Here is a 26194-nt window from a genome sequence, read left to right as displayed (position 1 = left end):
AGATCGATTCCGAAAATCTCGTAACCAAGAAATCGCCTTAATTACCCAGGGAGCCCTACCTAGTGAAAACGTGAATCAGTGCTATGGCTTGGTTTCGAGTCAGAAAACGATTGCATCGAGGCGCCAACGATCGATGCAATTGGCATTTATTCATATACATTAGCCATATCCACATAACAAGATTTAAGCCGTCAATTTCGTTTAATTTCTTGGGTGATAAACGCAGAGCAATCAAAATCAGAATGGCTATTGAGCACTGAGCGTCTCTTGAACAATTTCTTCCATGAAGTCTTACATCGTATTTCATCTCCATTGGCACACTTTCTAGTTATGTGGAAACTTAAAAACAAGTGAGCAGTCCTTCCTCAAATTGGTGGTGGAGTGGATTGTAAGAATTTCCAGCTTGAAACAATGGAAGGCAGATTAGAATGGTTCTTGTAGCAAAACGTTATTGATCAATATTGGCTCTCACTAGAACTATTTGCTGTATTGGAAAACAAGTCAGACTTAACTCAGGTCAGGCTTTGTCCGCAGTGAAAATCAATTAGGTACTTAGTTTGTGTGACATGAGCGTTATTTTATTGACAGACATATGCAACCAATGAGGTTGTGTTTGAAAGTTCAAATGGTTTCCATCCATCTTAGGGCTCTTTGTCAAACGTACCTACCGTAAATCTGCTAGAGCGACGAACATTTCGATTTGGTTCAGTTTTCCAATGAGAATAACCTTGGAACCAGGAGGCATCTGTACTCCTTTGAACATTCGCAATCACTTGACTGTTCGCTTGAATTCGGATCATTCGATTCTCACAGTTTGCCACAAGCTTTTCCGATCAATGTCTCATTTTCGCCTCCTCGAACAGAAAATGGGAACAAAACATCCCTTAAACCTTCTGCTTGTTCTTATGAATGAGTTTGGACACTTGCTGTGACCGAATTTCAGAAGACGTGAGTGAGGCTGTAGACATCTGGAAATTATGTTCGTGTAAATTGTTTTCGAGAACCGAGTTTCACGCACGATAGTTTTGTCCCTTCTGACGCGTTCTCGTCAGCCCCTCGTCAATCCTCAATTCCGAGGAAGAGAGTGAACCTAAGCATATCCTGTTTGTCGATGTTCATTAATCATTATACGTACATGATCATTGATCAAGTGCGTGTTGTAGTAAATATTAGCCCATGGTGTTACAAGTACAAGAGACGGACATTGCAGTACTGCTTGATCATGAAGGCTCATGGCAATTCCCTCGCATTCGTGAAAAATCGATATTTGTTGTTGCATTTGTCCACTTTATGTATTAATCGAGGACCAATTAGGCACAGCGCAAAATTGGTCAACGAGGAAATATGTGTAAGCGCGCGTAACTCGTCAGGAGAGGTTTGATCGATGTCGAACAATTCATTAGATATGCCCTTTGAATCCTCCGTACGCTGGGAGGCGTGCTCAATTGCAATGAAATCGCAATGAATTCTTCGGAGTGATTAGATTTGTTGATGGTCTCAGGTGGCTTTTTTTTTAAATGCGAATTGCAAATATGTTGTGTGGATTTCCTCATTCCAAACTCAAGGTAACCAAGGACATGCGCAAGTTCTTTTTCTTTTTCACAAAAGGTGTCATTCATGTCATCCCTGATGTCATCAAAACACATTTTCCCTGCGTTCAAGGACTCATGATTAATGCAACAATGATGCGATGTTATCGTCATGATACGACTCCCATGGCGTTAAGCGCTATTTCCATGGAACAACTAAGTGTTTGTTCTTTTGTGGAAGGACTTCATAGGGGCGGTATACTGGCTCCAAAAATGGGTCCCCATAGGATTGAGTCCTGATCTGCAGCAATGATCATGATACGAACCCTCTACGAAAAATGGTCCATGGCCGATGATGATTGGCCACTTCTTTGCCACCTTGATGGGACATATGGATGGATGGCCAACTTGACAAAAGCCGGCCCTTTTCAAACGCACTACAACTGCGGCGCTTGATAAGGGAAGAAAACAATGGGTACGTAGGCATGGCTTGGCATGGCCAGACATGTTATCGCGAAGCTAAAATCCTTTCAAAGTTTCGTTGTCAATGAGACACAATAATTTCACATCCTCCGAACGTGTGGAACATATGAAAGAGCGGGAAAACAATTGTAGTGGTCGATTTTCCCTTCCGTGTGCGCACTTCTAAATCAAAACCATTTCAACTGGCCGACAGGACGACAGGCTGACTGACTGACAGACTGACGATCAATAACTAGCAACTGACGATTCACACAGAGGGGGATGATGATTTGAGAACGAGGTACCAAAGACGTGTCAAATTCCTCTTACGAAGATCTCACGAAGATCTCCTTTCTCTGCCTAGAAGCTTTTTTTTCCCTTTCTATTTTCCCTGCATCTGTTGTCTATAATATAAGTCAGGCAGGCCTTCGTCTCGCTCGGTTTCTGTTGTCGTTGGCTCTGGAAGAACACGACTCATCATACTCGACTGGTCATGGAGTAGGACAGATGATTGGGAGCTTTTGTTACATACGTTTGGAGTACACAGCAATGGTATTTGGTTATCAATTGATGTTCTTTCAAAGACGCACAGGGTTACGCACGGACACACTAACAATCGTGATTTCGTCATAAGGTTTGTCCGTCTTGGGATGGACCTTGGCATTGGAGATGCTTTGAGCCACTTCCATGCCTCGTTCGACTCGTCCGAACACGGTGTGCTTGTTGTCCAACCATGGGGTGGGCACCACCGTGATGAAGAACTGGCTGCCGTTGGTGTTGGGACCCGCATTGGCCATACTCAGAGTGTAGGGACGATCGTGTCGCAACTTGGGATGGAACTCGTCCTCGAATTCACCGCCCCAAATGGACTCTCCGCCCGTGCCTACCCCTGTCGGATCTCCGGTTTGAATCATGAACTGCTTGATCACGCGGTGAAAGATGTGCCCGTTGAAGTAACCTTCTTTGGCATGAACGCAAAAGTTCTCCACGGATTTGGGACATTCACGGGCGAACAGCTTGCACTGGATATCGCCCACGGAGGTGTGTAACGTGGCATTTTCGTACAACCGTGGCGCCCCTTTTTCTTCCGTGGCCGCGATGATGTCTTCTTTGGAGGGCTTCTCATTGAACACATCACGCTCGGCATCCACATTCGACGTGTCTTTGGGTTCGCGTTTGCTGAAGCAATAGAATCGATTCTTTTTGAAAGCTGTCACGAAGAGCGTGGGATCCACAACACCGTCGTCCAAAGCCGGGTTTTCCGAGGCTTGCACCTCGATGGAAGGCGCCACGTTGTAATTCCTGACCAAGTCTTGAAATAGGGACACATTGAGGAACCGCAGATGTTCTGATTTGCCCAAAATGCGCTTGCCTTCATTTGAATACAGATTGACCACCTTGATTCCGGGGAGGGCCGCAAATATGATGAAGTTGCTCGTTTTATCGAAGATGATGTTGTTGTGGCGGAGCAAATCGCCTTTCTCTAATTCCCTTTCGGTGGAGACTTTTCGATTGAAATCCATGGCCGGAAACACTTGTCTCACTTGTTGCATTTCCGTGTAGTGCTTGAGGCTCTCGTCGATAACACAGCTCAATTTGCCCGTCAGAAACTTGAAAATTCGAATCTTTTTGTCGGCTCCAAAGGCGGCCAGCAAGTTCCCATTGGGCGACAGGGTCACATTCAGAGGGTATGTCTTGGATTTGGCAAATTCAAAGAGATCCGTGTCTAACTTGGATTCGAAATCCACATTTGAGGGCATGTCGTAATCCCCTTTGGGTCCCGACCAATACTCGAGCATTCCACCTTGGTCTGCCGAAACAACCACATCGTAGATAGAATTGTAGGCTAAAATGGTCACTGACTTCATATGAATATTAGCCAGGGTTTTCAATGGGACACTCGAGACGCTGTTTCCATCGTAGATGTGAATTCGGGTGGATTCGGCTTCACTAATGGCTAAGGCTGGAATGGCATCTCCGGAGCGGTGAATCCAGCAACAACATTCTGGCGTATAGCCTAGAAAAGGTGAAAATTAATCAATATTAAGGAAACGAAACAAAAGGGATGGGGCGAGGATGGGCGCACTTTGGATAGCATGGAAACCTACCAAGTTTGATCATGTTGATCATGTCGAAGTTGATCACGTCGAAGATCTTGGCGTTCTTGTCGGTGGAAATGGTGCATAAGAGCGTTCCAGTTGGATTGACGTCGATTCCTTGAATATTTCCTAAATGGGCTCTGAAATGCTTGACAAACTCGATGCCAATTTGTCGCTTCTTCCAGAACTTGACATGTCCGTCGACGCTGGCCGTGATGACAAATTCGGTTTTGGTCGTGGCGACAAAACACATTACATCTCTGTGCATGAAGCTCTTTTCGTACGATTGTGCATCGGGGAGATGGCTCAGGTACAATTTTTCGAATTCCAAGACTTTCTTCTTACGAACAGGGGCTGCCTCACTCGGCAACGGTCCCACCCATTCATCTTCATCGTCTTCTGAATCGATTTTATTAGCATTATCATTGGCCTTGTCCTGAGGAGGATCTTCTTCACTTTTCCGTTTCTTAGTTTCCGGCTCATCAGTCTTTTCAATTTTGTCGCTCATGGCTGGAATCCTGAAGAGGGAAAAAAAAACATATTCTTTTCAATTATATTTCTGAACGCAACAATAAGGTGAGGAGTGCCTTTAATATTGGACGGACATGTCTGTTGGAATCCTTAAACTGTGTAATTCTATGTGCTTTGACTACTAATTGCCATATGCCAAATCCTCGTTTATTGTAGAACTCGAGTGAGGAATGGGCCGTCTTCGAGCGATGATGAAACTCTCTTCTGTTCAACATCGTGAGTTGGCGCAGGGCAATTGGGCGGCGTAATTTTGGCCTTTTTAAACGAAGGGATCTCTTCGAATTCAGTCTTTGCCGCTGAAGCCGACTCAATATTGAGAACTGGATGAGCGGACAAGGATCCATCCGTGGGAGCGACCATGACTCCACCGAACACATTCGATCCGGTCCGAGCGAACTCTTTTGTGTCGGTTTGAAGCCCCGATGAGCATTTCATACTGGACGACACGGTTTTGGTGACGTCTTCTTGATCGAGATCAGAGATAGGCTTTGAAAGACCACTTTTGAATTGGTCCAACTTTTGGTCGATGGCTCGGAATTGCCAAGGCCAATTGACGTTGTAAAGAAATGGTCGATGATCAAACCGATTATCATCTGGACTATAAGCTTCAGCATGGTATGATGGCGTGAGAACCGTCATCTTGTGGCGATTAATGGCATAGAAGCGAAAAAAGAGCTTGACTTTTTTGGCTACCTCATTCGGAGTACATTTGTCTTGCCACAAATGAATCAACTTGCAGAACATGGAGTAGGGCCCACAATTTTGCTCTTTTCTTAATCGCCCATAAATGGATAGCTCCTCATAGGACATCCCCATGTCTTGTTCGTCCGTTTGCGCGATTTGGCCTTCGTGAAGTGGCTCTAGCTCAGCCGTAGGTTGAGCCGACAAGATTGAATCCAAGGCGGGTAGATTGAGGGTGGTTCGAGCCAGGGCCAAGAAACGTTTCAAGTCGGTTTTTGAGATCCCACCAATCGGATTGATATCAGCACTCGAACAATCATATTTTGTCATGTAGCCTCGGAGAGCCTCGTCCACATTGGCCGAACCCAAGACAAGCAGGCCTCCGGGCCTTCCTTGCACGAGTAGAGCTAATTGGGCAAACAAATAGGAGAGCACCATGCGAACGCGAGCTTGGACGTTTTGTAGAGCCAAATTCTCCCGCACACTGCCCCCTCGGGTTTTGAACTTGGGGATCATGCCCATAGTGGTGGAGAAGATGCCAATGAGGGCAGTGACGGCCGTATCGATGGCAATATTCAGATGATACGAGCCAATTTCTTTGGACAATGACTTGGCTCGGTCGCGTGTTTCTTGCGAGCTATTTTCACTGCCCATGTAGCAAGTGACGAATATGCGTCGGCAGAACTCCTTGGGGTCTTGCGGCACGTAGTCGCTATCGCCAACCACCCGCCGAGCGTCGGTAAGGCATTGCTCATCGCCTTGACTCACAGCCTTGACCACCAGCGTGCACATGGAAAATACGAGTGATGCGGTGGAAGCCGAGTCCACGCCGCCACTCAACGGCAGGAAGTAGCCGCCTTGCCCGCTTCGCCGGAGATAGTCCCAGAGCCAACAAGCGGAGCCTAACAAGATTTCCTCTTCGGCGGGATGGTAGATCCACTCGATGGGCTGATAGGAAGGCAGAGCCAGGTCAGAATCCATCGAGAGGGCGAAGGGCACGTCAACTCGTGGATACGAGAGCGCTTGGGCGGCTTGGATATTCCAGCTACGCAAACGGTGACGGTAAGAGCGAATGTCCTCGAGATCTATAGTGGCCGTGGCTACTTCGACTTCCTCAATGGCGAACTGTTGAGTTCGATTCAGCATGTGACCGTTCAAGTTAATACAGCTACAGCCGTTAAAGTAGACTCGATCGCCATCGCCCCCGCGTAAATTACTAAACAAATAGCAACCACCCGCTTTCATGGCGGCACTGTGGATAAGATCAACGGCCACATAGGCCTTACGAAGCTCCATGTAGGAGCCCGACCCATTCAGGATGAGCTCAACCCCGTCCAAGGCCATGCCAATATGAGTACTAGCCGGGTTCCACAACTCCTCACAAATCTCGTAACCAATCACGGTATCGACGGTGGCCAACACGCCATCACCGAAGGGCACACGGGTTTGACCCGTAACATCGCGAATTAGACGCGGCAAGTAGAACTCCTCGAGGGTGCGGGCCTGAGTCCAAGCGGTGAACCAGCGGGTCTCGCGATAGTTGCCGTCATCACACAGGATCATCTTGGGCCGAATGAGGAGGATTCGGCCGTTGAGGAAGGCTAAACGACAGTTGTAAGCCACATTACGGTGCCGAATGGGCAGTCCCACGTCGACCAGGATATCGCGACACACGGGCGAGGTCAGCAATTGGGCCACCACTTGCCAGGCGTGCAAAAAGGTGTCGCCCTCGTAGAAGTGGTCCTGGGCGCTGTAGCCCGTGATCTCGAGCTCGGGACCACTGCGGAGCCGGGCGCCGGCCTCACGCGCGGCTTGGATGGAGGCTAAGATGCGCTCGAGATTGCCGTCAAAGTCCAAGGCCCATTGATTGAGCGTGCACACGGCGACTTTGACTTTGCGACCCATGGTGATGGATCCACAGAGAGAATAATGTCGTTTTGGGGATCAATCAGCTTGAGCGCACTTGGACCGACGATCGGGGTCATTGGCAGGAGGGCCTGGGATCGGACGGGGACCAGCCCAGGCTAAAGCAAGCTCGGGCTGCCCTCAAACTTCATCGATCAAACACAGGCACAGCTCTGGACAGACAGACAGACAGTCAGTCAGTCAGTCGTCATCCATCCAACTATCGACCCAATCGTCAATTGGCCGAGCATCGTCATGCACGCACACACACACACACACACACACACACACGGTGAGAGTCAGTCAGAACGAATGAACCAGGTGGTTGGATGGCATGGAGCGGCGCTCCCTTCGGACCCTTGCTCTTTCACCTTGACTCCACAGGGGTCTTTGAGGGCCTACGGCAGCTCGGTTTCAAGGGCCTCGAAAACAGTGGCAGCTGATAAGCCAAAGGTTAGCTACCTAAGGATGAAACGCCACTCAGCCGTTCAGTCCACCCGCCTCAACTCTCGATCAATCAGCCGAGCCAGCAACCGAGTCAGCAACCAACACACATGACTGAGACACTGGCCGGAAGTATGGAATCACGGCCCACAGAAGAGCCTCCTCCTGTCAATCGACAACCAAACTCGCTCTCAGGTCTCAGGTACGTATTGGAGGCGTAATTGATTGATGCCCACCAACGACCGTGGGTGTTAGGGTGAATCGAACCTAATATCAAGGCCGGAGGAGTCCCATGCCTAGAGCGGGGCAGTAGGGGTGCGGGTTAAAGCCGGCCAAGGGCTGAGGGTTCATACCAAACAACAACACACACATTCAGGGTGACTGGGAATGAATGGGGAGAGTTCAAATTACTGATGGGTCGAGTCCACCTTTAGAAGTCAGATTCCACAACTGAAGCCAGGTTCTGTGTTATGAAGCCTTGGGATATGTCATTTAAAGTCTTGCTTATATAGTCCTGTTTTGATTTTTCGTTTGAATTTGGAGCAATGAGATACTCTACGTGCTTTCGTGAGCAATTATTTTGAATTGCAACAAAAAAAACTTTTGCAACAGTAGTTGCCCAAGTTCACACTCTTCCTGATCGAGGCCCAAATGAAGCCAAATATGTCTTTTCACACCTTTATAAGAGATAGATTCTGCAAGATACACTCAAGACTAATTTTCAGACACTTGGTGACCATCTAACGGAGGTTGCCAATTCTAAAATCAGTATGTCCCTATAACTTAGTAGGCCTTGTTTCAAATCTCGAAACAAAAGTTTGCGTGATTCAACTGTGAATAAGTTCCCATACCAACAACAATTGCCCACATCGCACTGGAAGCACTGCAAGTTCGGAAATTAGTGCGGTATCGACTTACACGCAACCTTGCCACACTTGAAATTGTTTCCGAAAACCAAGAAGGATAGGAGGAAAGCAATGATTAACCAGTCTTGACTTGGTCAATCAGTTAACAATGTTAGAGCTGCAATTCGTCATCTTTTACCTGATACTAAGGCCTTATCAACTCACAAGTTTATGAGCTCTGCAAGGCCAAATCACTCCTTGCTAGGAAGAATATTGTTGGGGATACAGTCAGCCATGTCTGGAATGCGGCAGTAAGAAAATTTCTATCAGAAGATGACTTTAAAACCACATATTTGTCATGGATGAAGCATATTAATAACTGAATTGATACAGAGGGTGATTATGTGGACAATGTCAATAAATAAGGTTCTGTACCTGCATCAGCATTTTTGAGTTATTTTGATATTCTGATTTTAGAATGGGCACACCTTGTAAAATCTCACAAGATGAAATTTCACTGATGGAAGGCCAATTTAATGGCCACTCACAACTTTTGGAATTCACCCTCTTCCACAACTTTGTCCTTCCAACATATGAGTACTTTAAGAAGTTTTGCAAACGTCAAATTCTTAGTATTATTTGGTAAAAAAATTCACGTCCCTTTTAATCCCCATCAAGGTGGTTCTTTGGTGGTGTTGCATGCCAAATTCCTACTACCTTGTAGCCTCTTGAAGGTTAGATGTCAATCTATCAATCACCCAATCAGTCAGTCCAGAGGTGAATAATTTAGACATTTGTACAGCTGAGTTAGTTAAAGCTTGGACATTACCCAGAATGAGCAATTGCTCTATACTTTGGCAACTGTATTCTCAGACTGGTTAACATGCTTGCAAAAGCTTTTAACTTGAAAACATCCAGATCACTTAAATTTGGGTTCAATGCGCAATTTTGTAGCTTTTGAATGTTGACTTGTTCAAATTGAGTATCAACCTGCGCTTGTATTTTCCGTGGCATGCCATAACCAAGTTTTTTACATCAGTCAAACAGGCAATATTCAATGCTAGTTTGGAAATGTTGTTATGGAGTGTGATATCCATTCTCACTTATCCACTATTGCCAATTCTTTTTAATCTTTATGTATCCGAATTGCCCAAGGCCCTCACACACCAAGGACCCACCATCAACCATTTTCCGGTACAATATCTTCAATATGCAGACAACCTGGTTCTCTTGGCTAATTCAGCCATGGAATTGCAAAATGCCATCAATGCCCTCCAGAGTTTACTGCCAAGAGAATCACCTCATGAGCTTTGTTGTTATTTATAGGGCGGGCCAAAATTTGAAGATTAATTTGATCTTTTCGACAGCAAATTTGCATGAAAACAAATCGATCAAATATGCACAAAAACTGTCAAATAAACTTTCCAAAGCATCAGCACGAACACGTTCTGGAGGTTGTAAGGGCTGCTTTGGCCTTCCCTATCAAGCAACACGTAGACGAAAAGGAAAATTATGTCATGATATCTTCCAGTGTTGGGATTTGAACCTGCTAATCCCTAGCGCGCAGATCTTGCCTTGTCCATGCTTATTCCTAGACTGATGAGCATTTTGCACATTGTTAACATTTTGTGAAAATGATAACCTTCAGTTCAAAAACTAAAACCGAATAATGCCAGAGCCTAACAAGTGTATTGCAGAACAATTTTGTTGAGAAAAGAAAGAATTTTCAAGTTTCATAAAAGTAATGGTAAGTCAATTTTTTGAAACTCACCATCCACCTCATGACCATTCACCACAAAAATCATGAGAAAACGTCAAGATTTGCCTGATTTTTACAAGAGAAGTTCATTAATCAAACAGAAGTAAATTCCAAAATTTGAATTAGAGTATCTTAAAAAGTTGCAAAGATAAAAGAGCTATTTCAGATTGATGGAAAACATAAGTAGGTGTTTTGTAATATGTTTACAATCTATTTCAAACCTATGTGCACTTTTTTAAAAAAAGATTTCCTATTTTAGCCAACCATAGCCAACCAAAGTTGGATTTTTCGGACTTTTCAAAATCACCATATTTTGAGATACTTTTTGCTGTAAATCACCAATCATCAGAAGGAAAATTTTGTCCCAAAATTACTTGAAAAATCATCACATTTGGCAGCGCTGGTCCTAGAGCTTCAAGAATGCCGAAATCACCAAACCTTCACTCCTTTTTTAAGACCATCCCTCTTTTGGCGGGAAGCTCGTTCACAGTCCTTGTTTCTTAAAGTTCGTGATTGAACCATAGATGAATTGAAGCAAGTCCTAGAGAGTGCGGATGAGAACTAGCTCGGCAGGCGAAGAACTAGTTTTCAGAGCCAATGAATGTCAGCCGACCGACTGCTGGGGTATGGTGTCTGATTTCTGATTGTAGAGGCGCTGCTTTTCATCAACTAATTTTCCACTGTCCACTGATACACTGGTAACCGATTCAGCTGCTGTATGAAACCACAAGAAACTCGATTTTTACTCTTCTATCTACGTTCCTTCATCTATGATTGAACCGATCACCAAGACGAGACGCCCTCTAGAGGCAGATTGCTTTAAAATGCGCGGGAGAGCGGCCCTGACTGACTGACTGACTGACTGACTGACTGACTGACACTCCTAGGCCTTTTGTGTGGCCTCTAGTTGCGTTGGACCTGGACTGGGCTCAAGTCATCCAGTCGGGCTCTGGAACGGGTGGTGGGAAGATCCCAGATCCATCCTGAAGCGCGAGCTTCCTCCATCCATCCATCCATCCATCCATCTTTCCCTGTCGTAAAGGACTACCGTTGTTTAATATTAGTTGGTGGTGGTGGACAATCAGTCATGGAAGAATCCACTGCTGGCTTGTTTCTGACTCGGACGCGTTCCATGCCGCTCAAGTCCATGAGCTTTTTGGCCGGAACGGCCTGGTCGCCCACTCAGGGAGCGTCCTCGGCTCGGCCCTCGGCTCGGCCCTCGGCTCGGCCCTCGGCCTCCATCCGGCATGTCAATTTGGACTGGCTGGACCGGTGCGCGGGCAGACCAGGACCAGAGGCCGATGATAGCCCCAAACCACCCCTGTCACCCGAACCACGCCCCCTGACCCGGGCCCTGGGTCCACGGAAGCCGGTACGGCTCAAACGCCATCGCTCCGCCCAGGCCGGCCTCAAATTGTCCGGGCCCAAGCCGTCGTCGGACGCCGAGGTCAGTGAAATCGAATCCGAGCCCGAATCCGACCCTCGGCCCACCCGCTTTAAAAGACGGAAGTTGGAGACGGGCTTAGCCCCGGTCCCGAGCCCGTGTCAGGCCCCGGCCAGCCCGGATCATTCGTCTGTTGGGCCCCCTGTCTCATCAGATTCAGCCACGCCCGACCGGGACGTCACGGATTTGCCTCCGCCCGTCCAGGGTCCCAACGCGTTGAACGTGTACGCCTTAGGCTTTGACGAGCCCGAGGCGTTGGGCGATGTGCGGGCTATATCTGACCGGTGCCTGACCCGGCGTCCCTTGGTCCCGGCCGCCCAAGAGAACTTTGTCAAGATTAATCTCAAGAAGAAGTCGTTTTCTCGTGGAAAACGCGGCATGACCGGCGGCAAGTACCGCCGAATGGAGTGGAAACGGAAAACCGCTCTGAAAGAGAACCCGGCCCAAGAAAACCCGAGCAAGTCGAGAAAAGAAAAAGTCTGCTTTAAGTGTCAGGGCTCCGGTCATTGGGCCCGGGATTGCGTCGGAACCGCCGATCGACTTTTGCCCACATCCATGGAGGCGGAGTTGGGCGACCAGCTCGAGTTTCCCACCTTGGCCCAAGCTTCAGCTATGGCTTTAAGCAATACTCGCCAGCCAATGCTGGTCCCAACTGTGGTGTCGCTATATCAAAAAGTGGCCCCATCGAGCGCCTCTCATCTGGATATGGACGGTGACCCGAGTCATGTATTTGACTATCTAGACGACGACTTTCTGCTTCAAGCCTGCTCTCACTGGGAAGTGCCCGAGGAGGTGCCGGCCACGGACGCTCTCACCGGTATTCGTCCACTTTTACTGCCCGAAGACGATGGAGCCGATCTCCTGAGCGAGACGCTGGCCAAATTTGGCTACCCCGACTTCCGAGCGGGCCAAAAAGAAGCTATTCTTCGCATTCTTCGCGGCCAATCCACCCTGGTTCTCTTATCCACCGGCTCGGGCAAGAGCTTGATCTACCAATTACCCGCTTATTTGTATGCCCGTCGTGAACGATCCATTACCCTCGTCATTTCCCCGCTCGTCTCGTTAATGGAAGATCAAGTGGTGGGCCTACCCACCTTTCTGAAAGCCGCTTGCTTGCACTCGAATTTGACACCCACTAATCGGACCAAAGTCGTGGAGCAAGTCAAGGCCGGTAAATTGCATTTCTTGCTAATCTCCCCCGAGTCTCTCGCCGGAGGGAGCGGGATTTTCGCTTCCATCATTCAGGACTTACCCCCCATTTCGTTTGTGTGCATCGATGAAGCCCATTGTGTGTCTCAATGGTCTCACAACTTCCGACCGGCTTATCTCCGGTTGTGCAAAGTGATTCGAGAGAAGCTGGGTGTAAAAACTATCCTCGGCCTCACCGCCACGGCCCCGGAGAAGACGGTCAACGATATCGCTACCAGTTTGTCAGTGGAAATCAAGTCCGGTGTGATTCGTGGACCCCTTCTGCCCAAGAATTTGGTTTTGTCCGTTTCCAAAGACAGTCATCGAGACCAAGCCTTGATCAAATTGTTACAAGGACCTCGATTTAGCCGATGTGATTCGATCATCATTTATTGCACCCGCAGGGAGGAATGCGTTCGCTTGGCCACCCTAATTCGAACTAACTTGCAGGACCGGGATCTGGAGAACGATGGCCGGAAAAAAGGTCGGACCAAAATGTCGTTCACCAGCGAAGCTTACCACGCCGGTCTGTCTCCTTTCAAACGCAGAACCATACAATCCAATTTCATGGGCGGCAAACTGAGGATCGTCGTGGCCACCGTGGCCTTTGGTATGGGCATAGACAAGTCCGATATTCGAGCCGTGATCCATTTTAACATGCCGAAGACGTTCGAAAGTTACATTCAAGAGATTGGTCGTGCTGGTCGTGATGGCTTGGAAGCCCATTGCCACTTATTTTTGAATAACTTGGGCGAAGACATGAACGAGCTCAAAAGACACATATACTCGAATTCCATGGACCGGAGAACAATTCGATTGTTCCTCCAATCGATTTTCGATCGTTCCAAAGAAGCGGACGCCTTGCCGGGCTCGCCTTACAAAGAAGTGGCTATCTCGGTGAACGAAACGGTCGAGCTTCTCGATTTGCCCGAAGAAAACATTTCCACCTTGCTGTGTTACTTGGAAAGTGATCCCAAGCAGTGGGTCAAGCTCTTGAATCCCGTGTACTCGATGTGTAAAATCCAGTGCTACCGTGGACCCAGGCAATTGAAGGCCATTGCCCACAAGTCCCCACCAGTGGCCGCTGCCTTGGCTTTGGCTCGCAAGAAGGGCCAAGATGTGACAAATCTCGGGCACTTTTCGTTTCCAGTGGTGGAAATGGCAGCGGCTATGGGATGGGACAGTGGGACCGTCAAACGAGAGTTGAAGAATTTGCAGTGGACATTTGCCAACAATCGCTATCAGAAGAGTGGCGTACTGGTCGAATTCAGTGACCTGGCTTTCCATTTTGAGGCCCTGAAAGGACTCACTGCGGAACAGAAGGACTCCTTAAACGATTTTCTGTTTGAACGCATTCAGGACCAAGAAATGGCCGAACTTCATAGCCTAAATCGAGTCTTCCGGGCTTTTGCTGCCGTCTCTTATCCAACTTTTGCTGAAGCCAATGAAGAGGTAGATCCGTTACGAAGCGACAAGTTGAAGAGCTTTATTCAAGACTATTTCAACGAGACCCAAGTTGACTTGGCCGCCTTTAGAGTGTCCATGGCAGAAACGCCCCCTTTGAAACACGAATCTCAAATTCGAGCCGATATTCGCTCCTTTGTGTGCACTCATTCGGATCACGTGTGGAGTGGGCGAGCTGTGGCTCGAGTTCTACATGGGATTGGGAGCCCCAACTTCCCTGCGAAGCAATGGGGACGTGTTCGAAGGTTCTGGCGATCCCACTTGGTCGTGGATTTTAATCAGTTGTGCCGTTTGGCAACGCAAGAGGTATTATCGCTGAGAAGCGGATCTTAAAGGATCAGGAGGACTAAACCTAAATAATGAAATGAACAATTGAAGACTGTCTCTCTGTTTGTGATGAAATAAAGTATTATTTCACAAGCGCCAAGCTAAAGTTGCGAGTAAATATATATATATATATGTATGTTTATATGATAATATTAATGAAGGTGGTGACGTTATTGATTATAATCATGCGTTTCGGTGTCTTGAATAGCGTCTGTCCTACTCATCGGAGAGTTCCTCCCTTACATTCGTGTAATGATCCTCAGGAACGTGAAGGGCACGGAACTATTACTTGTCTTCCTTGGGTAAGGAGTCTCTCTCAGAACTATATTCATCCAGTTAAGACGCGTCCGAACTCCTGTCATTGAGGATCAGACCCAACTTGGCATTGACGGCGCCTGATCCTCCCAAAATTTGCATTTTCATCGGGGGTTCTCCCTCCTTGATGAGAATCATGGCTGAGCCTGTGGAAGACGAATCAGTGAGGAGTCGTTTTCCTACCGTTGTCTTCTTTTCAACTTCGGTCCGCATGAGCGCATTGATTTTGGCCAAATCCTTGGCCGGACTCCTACTGAAGCTGTACGATAACGGTTTGTGAGGTGAAAGGGGGTTGAATCGAACCTTATCTTCAGGTGCAGATTTGAGCGGGCGAATGAAAACCTTGTGATTGTCGGATACCTTGCGACAAGGCGATTGAGGGTGAGCTCGTAGTTTGGGTAGCGGTGAAAGGGGAGGGGCTTCATTTTGACGACTGCGGCGGAACTTCCGACTGAATTCTTGGAGCTTCTCCATGAAAACGGTGTTATAAAACTTGATCAAATCCCCACGCTCTTCACCGTCCACGATACTGGATGAGGCGGCCAATTTGGTGGGAGTAGGGTGGGCCTTAATTGGAGGCAATTTCTCTTTGTCATCGGTTTGACTTTCGTCGGAGGCGTTGCCCCCAGCCATCAAATCCGATTTGGTTCTCAAGAGCACACTTCGATACACGTGACTGGCGGCTTGGGGCTGGTTCCGGTAGTTCTTCATGATGTCTGTGAAGTTCTTATCTTGGCCGACCACTTTACAAACGATATACAGCGAGCACATCAGGAGCTGATCCATATGGCGGTCTTTCATGAGAAGAGTATGTTTGATCATGGTGTGTTCAAACGTGGTCCAGATCTTCCTCTTGATATCCTCGTCCGTCAGCTGGAGGGTGTGACACAAGAGATCAAGGCGAAGATGTGCCAAGTGGTACACTTTGCGGAAGAATAAGGCCAACGATCCAGTGCGTTTCGGACGCAGGGGTTGGGCGGAGCCTTCATCGTCGATGATCATCATGATCTTTCCATTGCCTATTGATCTGATAGCTCCGGTCGGGGTAACAGGACCGCCTACAAACACGGGAGAAAAACACGTATGCTTTAATGAAAGACTTGAACGAGGAAGATGAGCTAATGAGTGAAGATTTCCCGAATGAGAATGCGGCATTACAAACGTACTTTGGCCTTGAACCTGAACGTATTGCTTTTGAGGGCTGAGCAAAGACTGTCCGGCTCGAACGGGAGAAGTGGGTGCAATCTGATTGGGTGCATCTCCAAATGCTAGTTGTCTTCTGGCGACGGCAGATACCACTGGAGATTTGAATCGATCTCCCGCAAGAGGCGCTACAACGAAAAGACACGCCAAAACGCACCACAATTAGATCTGAAGGAGCCAACAAGAAAAATCAATCAATCAATGACTTACATTTGACGGCAAACGGCCTTTTGTGATGGGAGAGTGGGGATTGACCCGGAACCGGCTCGATCTGAGGTTCACCCACATGCTGACCGGGTAGGGAGACTTCTTCACAAGTGGGCACGCCCAGCGGGTCTTTTTGAATTGCTTCCCAGAGAGGACTCTCGCGAGTCCAAGCGCGGGATTCCAGGATCTGCTCCTCAATTCTCTGAAGATGTTTGACCACGTCTCTTGCCAAGGAGTCCTCGGTACGAATAATAACCTCAATCACCTTGTAGAAGTGAATGGGCTCGAGCTTAAGGGTATCCAGGATCCAAGGGAAGGTCCTCTGAGAATTGTAGGAGAAAATCACGACCTCCAGGCAACAGGCGAACAAGGCTTGATGAAACAAGTCGTGCTCTAAGAGGTTGGCCAGAGGTTTGTTCTTTTTTTGCTCAGAGATCAGGATGGATTCCAGCATCTTGTAGTACAGAATGACACCCATTTTGAGACGCATGCGCGCGAACGAATTATGCGAGCCAGGGTGTTTGTCGCTGGGAGCTGTGTACTGAGAACAAAAAGTGTCGCCCATGTCTTGAACCCGCTTCACCACCGCCTCTTTTGGGTCGATCTCGCAGGATTGAAACACACTCAAGAGTCTCTGACTTGGTTCGGCTTCACGCCGACCGATGAGGGCATTTAACCGTGACACCAAGTAAGTGGCCGTGGACACGGGGGTGACCTTGAGCTGCTCTTTGGCCCTTAAATAGTGCTTTCCACTCAACGGGGTGGTAGGGATTAAGTTGGAGCCTTCAAATTGCGTGTTTAAATTCCGTCGAGCAACGAGTTTTTCACCAACGTCGCTGATGTCAACTGCATTGTGGCCCGAGAACTTGGAAGGGGTACCAATCTCTTCGTTGGCATCCTCGCCCAAGAAAACGCGCTCGTCATATTCTCCGATACTTAGAATGTAGGCCTCGTAATCTTTGCGGACGTTCTTGGCGTTCACGTCGAAAACCAACGGATCCAGGATGCCCGTCAAGCTTAGCGGATCACCTTTTAACAACTGTAAAGAAGCCAAAAAGAGCCAGGCTAACTGTGGAGAAAAGACATTTATTTTGTTTGGTGGCAGGTGCTAGCTAGGGTTGGAAGTCGGCGACGAGTGTTGAACCGGGGACATCTCTAGTACTTGGAAACTGCACTAATCACAACGTCAAGTCTTCTCCCTCAATCTTCTTTTCATTTTATGTACTTGTCCACCTTTCTAATCTACCGAGGTCATCTCGAGGTTCAAAATAAGTCAGTCATCAAGATTCACAGAGTTTTACCTTTTGATCGAAGAACTTTTTTATATGAGGCTTCCACCAATGCTCACGGATGGTTTTGACCTCGGAGATAATGCCATCATGCATGCGGCACAACTGTTCCAGGATGCAGGGCGGTTCATCCACGGAGCCCTCAGGGTGCTGGAATCGCTCGTTAAGCAGATCGTGCCGTTGAGCCATGAGGGCGTTCCCGTACACGTAGTCCACACAAGACAAGAGCAAATGGTACGAGTTGACCAGATCGTCGGAAATGGCGGTGAAGTCCTTTTTCACCCGAACAAATAGACCCCAACAAAAGTCGAACACATCGCCCGGAGTGCAAGGAGGTTTCCTGTGAAGGGCAAATAACGTGGTCAAATCCATCTTGGGCAGGTCTCGTGGATCTTACTTTTGCTTGCGAGAGCGCACCATCTTTTGTGGATCCTTGGCCGGATCTTTAAAGAGCTCGACAAAGATGGGCTGATACTTTTTGAAAATGACGTTGGATACGGCAAAGTTGCGCTCGAGCGAGTCTATCTTCTCGCGGAATTGAGCCTTCAAGTTGGACATGTCGGCCCATTTTTTGGCTTTGTTGAAAAACTGAATGAGACTAAGCTTGCACGAGCGCAATAATCGCGTTAAGGACACGCCATTGCCTTCGACCGAATCATCCACCGAGCCGCCCACTGTGGCCATGGGGGCGTTATGGCACGCCACGTAAAGCGCGCAGGCCAACCAATGCAATTGATGACCCTAGCAAAGAACAAGCAACCGCTTCAAAAATGTTGAATACCGACACCATCCACAACCCGCCACACCCGTCTCTAGCAGGAACCTGCCCATGATGGAGCCCGAATTTGCCATTTGCCACTGAACTGGCTAGGTGGGCTGGTTGGGCTGGTTGGGCTAGAGGGTTGAAGCTTTGCTTACTTACCTCGAGCGTGTAGTGCTGACGAATCTGCTGGTAGGATTGCCACGCCTCTTCCGCCGTCAGCGTGTCCATGTTCAGTTCCCGACACAGCAAATCATACTGCGGGCGGATCGAAGACAATTCCGGTGCTGGACCATCGGCTGAGGCCGCTCCCACCGGTCGGTCAGCCTCGGGGCTGGTTGGGTTGTTCTCCAAGCGGTCCTCGGGGACCGTGGGAGGACCGCTGGCCTGAGCCGTGTTACCACGGGTGTGAGCCGTCTTCTTCATGGTGTGATACGAGTTTGGCGGATCAGAATTTTGGGCGTGAGACGATCGGAGCCCCTCCCATTCGATCGGCGGTATAATGGGGTCAAAAAGTCCAGAAATAGCCAATCCGCTTTCGAGCTATCCACCTAAAGCATTGGCCACAAGTATGGATAGATCCAGTTATCACCCCAAGAGCCAACAGCCGAGCGAGCGATGGCAGACCACGGACCACGGATCACGGCCGGAACGCGTGAGGTGTCGACCACTCACTTCTTACTTCTGGGTCAGTGGAGCGGGTGAGCGTGTCAGCCTGTCAGCGTGTCTGCTTGTTCCGTCTGGCGGAACCGTGATGGGTGTGCGGGTACGGTTGGCTTCCAAGGATGCAGAACGGAAGGAATCGACTGAGGGTCCCCAAATGGCAACGCTTGAATGCTTGCTTCCTTCGTTGATGTCTCAAGGGCTCAACCAATGCCTGAATGAAGGGGGAACTACAACTGATGCTACCTTGGCCCAGGGTGACGCCATTGTTCGGTCTAGCCCGTCTACAATATTATTCCAACAATATTGAACCGACCATGAAAAGAATTATGATAATCAAAGAAAAACCTACGAGCCATCACCATCAAATAACTAATAGTAAATTTTGACGCTTAATCCACCAGTGGCGCAAATAGTCATCACTCAGCAGGCGAGGATCGGTTTTTGCCACACTAAAATATCATGAGAGAGAGGGTACCCTGACGGAGGCCGATGTTCTCTGTTTGTTGTTGTGTTCCGTCGGCTGATTCGGCTAGGCAGGCTGTTTGGGTTATCGCCGGTCAACGAGCGGGAAAAACAAGTCGAGAGGAAGTAGATCCAGTCCCAAGTCGGATAGATTATCACCGTTGGACGGCATAACCTCATTCATGGCCTGGATCCGTAATCGAAAGAGGAGCTCAATGTCCATCCTTCGGAAACTGAAATAATCACGAGGCTGGAAAGAGCATTGGTATACGTGGCGTTTAAATGTCCGTGCTTTAAATAGGGCAAGCGTAGGAATCGAAGTTCTTTGTGGATGAATCTTTTGCCACAATCTTTTCCCGCCTAAACGAGTCAAATTTTCAAAGGCACCTAAGTTTCGCGTTACTTTTGCTCATCCATCTTTTGTTGCATCTTGGTTATGAAAAACAACACACACCCATTTTTATTCATGAGAGGTAATAAATGGAATGAAATCTTTTACAGCTGTCCATGAATTGCTCTTTGAGCTCTTTTTCGCCAAAATTTTCTTCTCTCCACATGCATTATTATGATCAAAAGCAGGGTGACCAGACAGAACAGAAAACATTACCTTAGTGAACCTTTCGGGCCAACATCTGGAAAATTGTCATTATTGATGTAGGAAATAGCAAACTCGGATAAGCTTCAGAAGTTTTCGAAATTCATTTAAAAATGAATACAATTCGTACAATTTTTAATCTGTTTTTCGTAGTTTCACCGGGCCCCTCAATGATTTGGTTTTGAGGCTTCGCTTTGGTATTGAGCTGCCTTTCAGGCAGTTTGAGCCAGCCAGGGACGTTTAGATTGGTTGATTTAACGACTTTAAACTTGATATAAAGAGATTTGGGTGGTGGTAATTGATATTTTTTGAATGAAATGTGTGCCTGGATGTCCATGTTCTGATCAAAAACTAATATTTATTATTCAGGCCTCGGTAATGCTAAAAAAGCAAACACACAAGAATAGGCCCAAGGTGGGAAGCTCGAGATATCACAAACGGCCCATGACGGCGGCTTTTTGCCGCTGGAAGTAAGAAAATAATAGAATCAACTATACCTCCAATATCGTCCCTAATTCAAGAATAAATTTTGTGGCGTGCCTTTCGTTTTCCGATGCATAGCCGCTTGCAGCAGATATTTTTACATTTTACGAAAGCTTGATAACTAGACCTGTAAAAAACCTCTAGAAGAAGAAGATTTTTGTACCGAAAAGATTGGATGGATGATTTATTTACTAGTTTTCATATTCTAGAACACTCTAAGCCGTTTTGTAAATCAGGTTCTTATCTGTTTTCTTGTCAAATTGCTGTTTCTTGTTGGGGATCTTTTTATTTACTTCAGCACAACAAGATCAAATAGAGAATGAAATTTTCTGCTAGAAACTTCTGCATTGCTTTTTGGTTTGGCTTTTCACCAGCTTTACTAACCGCTGCGAAGAATGTGATCCCCAGTATAATTAAAGCGAAAGATTGTGATTTGTATAGTCGTTGGCACTTATTTTTTTTTCAATATTTGGTCGACCAACAAATTTGAATAATAAATTCAACTTCCTCTTTTCTGCTTCAGAAAGTCAGCAAAAAGGAGAGCTGCAGTAGCGCAATACCTGACGTCATGTGATTTGATCTAACTACAGAAACAAAATCATTTTGTGAGAAAAGTGCCCTAACTGCAATAACACTAGACTCCAGAAGAGAATCAATTCATATCAATAGTTCTTTTCATTGAGCGGAGGAAGCGCCCTCTGCTTCATCTAGGTGCCTAAAAACAGAAGTGGAAACGAGAAAATGTGCTCTAAGATGCCAGATTTTGTCATAAAGTCATTAAATTAACAATTTACTGACCAACTATTGTGACAACATGAATAAGCCATCAACTCTTCTTGGAGACGTTTCAAATCCTCCATTGGTAAAATTCTGAAAAGTTATGACATGTAGATCATCATTTTACAAGAGATTATATATAGTATGGTTTATATCGCGCCAACACTTTATAATAATCATTTCCAAGAAAACGTCTTGGGAAAAGCACACTTTCACGAGTTTTTGGTGGCTAGCTTTAAGAGTATCAATTTTTCTAAACTTATCACTAGCTGCTTTAGCAGAATTTCACGGAAAAAGATGCAAAAAAAACTCTTTGGTTTGCTGCCAGTAAGCAACATACTGCTTTCTGTTGATCCTTGTTTGGATGTCATACGCGTTTGCAATTATACCCTTACAGAATTTGAAAGGTCTCTTGGAGGGTTGGTGGTGTAAACATAGAGGAAGCAACTTCTGGAGAGTGCGATGAGAGCTAGCCAGGCGGACTAGTTTTCAGAGGGAATGAATGTCAGCTGACTAGCTGACTGGTTGCTAGGGTATAGTTTTTGATTGTAGAGGCGCTGCTTTCCATCAGCTAGAGTTGCACTGTCCACTGGTTACCGATTCAGTTGCAGTAAAAAACCACAACAAACTCGATTTTTACTCTTCTATGTTACTTCTTCTATGGTGTAAATATGGTAGTCCTGGGGCAAGTATGGACTCAAGTCCAAGTGCACTCAAGTCTTTTATCCGATTTTTGAGTAATTGCTTAGATTCTAGCCTTTAAGAAAGGACTCGAATTCAAACTCGTCAAGAAAAAAACATTCATCTTTTCTGAGAATTTCCCTAGACCAGTCTTTTTGCTTAAGATGACTCTAGTAAAAGACCTGAGTCCTATGCTGGACTAGAGTCCAGGAAAAAGTCAAAAAATGAAAGGAATTGTACTTATTGAACAACTGGATTGAAAACTTGTAGCATTAGAACAACCAAAAACCAAAACTATCGAAATATTAAAGTAAAGTTGTTCCTGAATAACATTGTTTTAAAATATTGTCATTCATTAAAAAAACGCAAATAAGAAATAAAAAGTTCTACGGAAATTGTTACACTCATTCTAGTTCTTTAAGCAAAAGACATTATTGTGACCATATACTCATAGAAGTTCATGTTTTTGCTTGATTTAAAATGCAATCTCACACTAATCTCAAATATCAACACTCTCAAAATGCCAATATTGAATTTAGAAGCCTTGCATTTCATTTTCTCTATGTTACCCTTTCAGAACGCATCAAAATATGACTATAAACCGTGGCGTTAGAAGAATGAGTGTGCATTGTCACTTCATTTCTTTTATCAAACGGCAAAATTAAAACTTGTTTTTTTTTTCGTTCAAAAAAGCAGAATGCAACTAAATGAGAATTCAGCCATTTTTGGCCCCGCAAACCTACCAAATTACTTAAATATAACAAATCGAACTGTAACTTCTTTCATCCTTTTATAACTTACTTCTACATCCTGAAACTATCTGGAAAAAACATTTGAATTAATTTTCTGACCATTACTGATGACTTGCTTTTTGTAGGAATGGCTTTTTCTAGTACCCTGGATGATAGCTTTATTCTCTATTTGGCTGCAAGGCCGTTAAGACCCACGTCATAGCATTAAGGTATCAGAGCACACCTATTTGAATGTCTTATCTTTTTATTTTATTTCCAAAACTGACACAGAGTTGTTATTATTGAAAGCAGGCCAATTTGACCAGAAACCCATTCACACTCCATTCTTATTGAAGACATGCAATCCATATTGTAAAGTACTTGACACATAGTCTGACCAATCAGCCCAGCCTCTGTTTTTAGAGGTGGAAAAGATGGTTGTTTACTACAGCTGTGCATTGCAAGGGTTCTGAATCCAATCCAAAGTGATTTTTTATGTAATCCGAATCTGATAATTTTTTCCCAATCTCACCAAATTTGAATCCAAAATGTTCTGCTCGTTCCGAATCCAAATCCGATCTTTTTCTTGGACCTGAATCTGAAAAATATTTCTTTAATGCAAAATGTTTGCAAAATCTGATCTAAAGCTGATTTATTCACCCAATTGACTTTAAAATAACTCATTGAACTTAAACTAAATGTGCTTTTTTGGTCGCTAAAATGTTTTAAAATGATGACATTGAGAATAGTTGCATTAGTCAGAATAGAATTTTCCTGTAACAGTCATGTCATTTTTTGTAACACTAATATTTTTTTTTGGTTTGTTTTTTCACGGGCTTTTCTACCCGCTACAGGAAATGTAATCCCCAGTACTATTGAAGTGAAAGATTATAATTCGTTTGTTTATTACCTTTCAATCTTATATGATATTTGGTCTACCAACGAATTTGAGTTGGCAGACCGAGCTAGTCCTTGAATGTAGGGTTGAACTGGAATGATATCTAAAAATTTGTCCAAGTCTGACTTGAAAGATGCTACCAGATCAACAAGGCTTATGTATTCCCTACAAATATTAGAGGGAAGTAAGTTAAACAACGAAGGAGCCCGAGAAAGAAGAGATGCGGACTTCATTGTCTGAACTAGCCTGGATTCTTGAGGACTTGAAGGTGCTCTCAAAAGGCACATTAAGCCTCTACAGTCACTAGAATCAACCCTAGATCCTGGGTTGGGACAAAGCTCATGGATGCTTTTGAAGACGCACTGTATCAGATACCTTTTGTACCTTCTCTGAACACCATACAGTCCCAACTGTTTTAGTCTCTCCCAATATGAGAGCTCTCTCATTCCTGTGATGTTTTTAATGATGTGTCTTTACATTTCATATTGTTTGTATTGTTTCTAACCTGCCATATTTTACAATAATGCCTCTTTTTTTGCTTTTGTTGCTCTTCCCGTTCTTGTTCTTACCCTCTGTCAGCCCACATGACTTTGTGTAGCCAAGGGTTTCAAGGCACTAACCAATGGGTGACCAAAATTAGCCAGGTAGCAGAACTAATCCTGTCATCAACCCATAATACTTGTGTGTCTTCTGCTTTGTCATGGGCTTTGGTTCAAGCCCGTATCTTAAGCCATTACTGGCTGAGTGTAAGTTTAGGGAGCTACTGGTATGTGTGGGAAGATTTTACTCTTTTTTTAAGGCCTCGCATCTTAATATGCAAGATCTGGAAGGACAAAAGTCGTGTCTTCAAGGCACCTCCTTCTCATGCCGGCATAAACTAGCTTCTGGCCAAGGCATATGGCCAAGGTCATTGGCTGGGTTCTCATAAGGGATGGACTTGAGTAGTAATGATGTTTTAAAAAGTCATTTGAACAATCTGAATCTCCCAATTCCCACAAACCGTTACATCAGGTGACTCAACGGTGATGTTCCTGGTGATTTCCAAGCTTTCAAGTCTCTGGATTGGCCGCTGATTTTTCTCAAGTTGCTCTGCTGATGCCGTTAATTTGAGGTTCTTCTGGGTTCATTCTTATGGTGGCCTTACTCTTTTTGCCCAAAGGTCTTCTTGGTGAATGCAAGAGTAAAACCCCCCTTACCTGGAGGTACCTCTGGCAGGCTAAATATTTTACACTTGTCAATATTGGGAGGTAGGTACATACAGACAGTTACAAATCACATGGCCACAGGGTCAACACCGTTGGGTGTGGTGATGAACAGAACTTGAACACGGCACTGAAAGTTTGGAGAGCAATGTTGAAACATCTAATGGCATCTTGAGAAACACGCCATTCAATTGATTCCTAATAGTTTCTTTTCAACTTTTGATTCTAATATATTTTCAAGGTAGGATATGTCATCTTGTTCCACCAAAACATCCATTTGGGAATCTAAAAACGAATCAACCAGAAGCCATATCATACTTGAAGTCATTTATTTCATACTTACCAATCATTTTGAGGATTAATGGGCCAATGATAAGATTAAGCAGCAATTCTTAAGTCTTCTGTGGTGTTTTTGTTACAGCAGAATTAAATGTTGTGCCACCAAGCTGGCTTTGATGTCAGCTGAAATGATGGGACCAAAGGGCCAAGATAAGTGCGAACTGCCAGCCAATGCCAAGTCAGCCCCACAATTTCTACAAGGAGTCCATACATCTACAGTCTTAGATGATAACGCTTGCTATAGAGCCTGCTTGCAATGCAATTTGGGCTCCCTTATTTTTATTCCAGGGAGGTTGGAGGCTGGAGTGATCTTCAGCACTCTTTGGTCCTCTTGGGGTGTCCCTCATCGACCCCTCCCCCTCTTCTATTTCCTCTGCCAGTTTGGTGATGCCCACCCATTCTGATACTCATGGTCACGCACCTTTGTCTGGCTCCCGGCCAAATGCCATCAACGATGGGAGCTGACAAAAGATCTGTTCAATCTGATCCACTCACTCTACTGCAATAACCAAGGTTTTCATCATTTACCTCTTTCCACCTGTTTTTGTACTATCTGCAATTTCCGTCTTCACTTTTTTCATGTGTATTGAACAATACTAGTCATACTAACCAAGAAATCAATTTCTAGTCAGCTATTTTATTGCTTTTAAAGTTTTGACATTTTTCTTTTATATACTAACAATGTTTGTGTTATGCTTATAAACCATATTTATATCTATTTTTACGCCATGACATGATCAAAAGTGGCAATGAAGATTTATTATTACAAAAAAAAAATAATGTGTCTAAAGACCTCTGGGCACTGGCACTATGCTGGATTGCGCCCTCCTCAGAGCAATTAATAAAGTTCGACGTCAAACTTGATCGCCCAAATTTGAGTCCCCCGTGAAGTAGCATTCACTGAAATT

At 45.7% G+C, this 26194-nt stretch overlaps 4 protein-coding genes across 4 annotated transcripts; 1 reads left to right on the top strand and 3 right to left on the bottom strand.

Annotated features, from left to right (window-relative positions):
* Positions 1-2490: 2490 nt before the first annotated feature.
* Positions 2491-4743, bottom strand: LOC131884692 (peptidylprolyl isomerase domain and WD repeat-containing protein 1-like). The gene is made up of 2 exons (XM_059232539.1): positions 4100-4743; positions 2491-4008 (listed from the first exon to the last, which is right to left on the bottom strand). The coding sequence occupies exons 1-2, from the start codon at positions 4596-4598 to the stop codon at positions 2570-2572; spliced, it is 1938 nt and encodes a 645-aa protein (XP_059088522.1). The 5' UTR covers positions 4599-4743; the 3' UTR covers positions 2491-2569.
* LOC131884691 (glutamine-dependent NAD(+) synthetase-like) lies at positions 4609-7983 on the bottom strand. The gene has a single exon (XM_059232538.1). The coding sequence runs from the start codon at positions 7205-7207 to the stop codon at positions 4769-4771; it is 2439 nt and encodes an 812-aa protein (XP_059088521.1). The 5' UTR covers positions 7208-7983; the 3' UTR covers positions 4609-4768.
* A 3135-nt stretch (positions 7984-11118) lies between these two features.
* On the top strand, positions 11119-14778 carry LOC131884509 (ATP-dependent DNA helicase Q4-like). The gene has a single exon (XM_059232320.1). It carries the CDS (start codon positions 11343-11345, stop codon positions 14682-14684), a length of 3342 nt encoding a protein of 1113 aa, XP_059088303.1. The 5' UTR covers positions 11119-11342; the 3' UTR covers positions 14685-14778.
* On the bottom strand, positions 14738-19350 carry LOC131884510 (retinoblastoma-like protein 1). Its single transcript, XM_059232321.1, has 6 exons — positions 18615-19350; positions 18090-18433; positions 17705-18032; positions 16407-17442; positions 16160-16324; positions 14738-16051 (listed from the first exon to the last, which is right to left on the bottom strand). Exons 1-6 carry the CDS (start codon positions 18876-18878, stop codon positions 15015-15017), a joined length of 3174 nt encoding a protein of 1057 aa, XP_059088304.1. The 5' UTR covers positions 18879-19350; the 3' UTR covers positions 14738-15014.
* Between the last annotated feature and the right edge of the window lie 6844 nt (positions 19351-26194).

Source organism: Tigriopus californicus, chromosome 8, assembly GCF_007210705.1.
Source record: "Tigriopus californicus strain San Diego chromosome 8, Tcal_SD_v2.1, whole genome shotgun sequence".
NCBI classification, from domain to species: domain Eukaryota; kingdom Metazoa; phylum Arthropoda; class Copepoda; order Harpacticoida; family Harpacticidae; genus Tigriopus; species Tigriopus californicus.
Note: the sequence above shows the minus strand (reverse complement) of the source record. Positions and strands in the feature narration are given on the sequence as shown.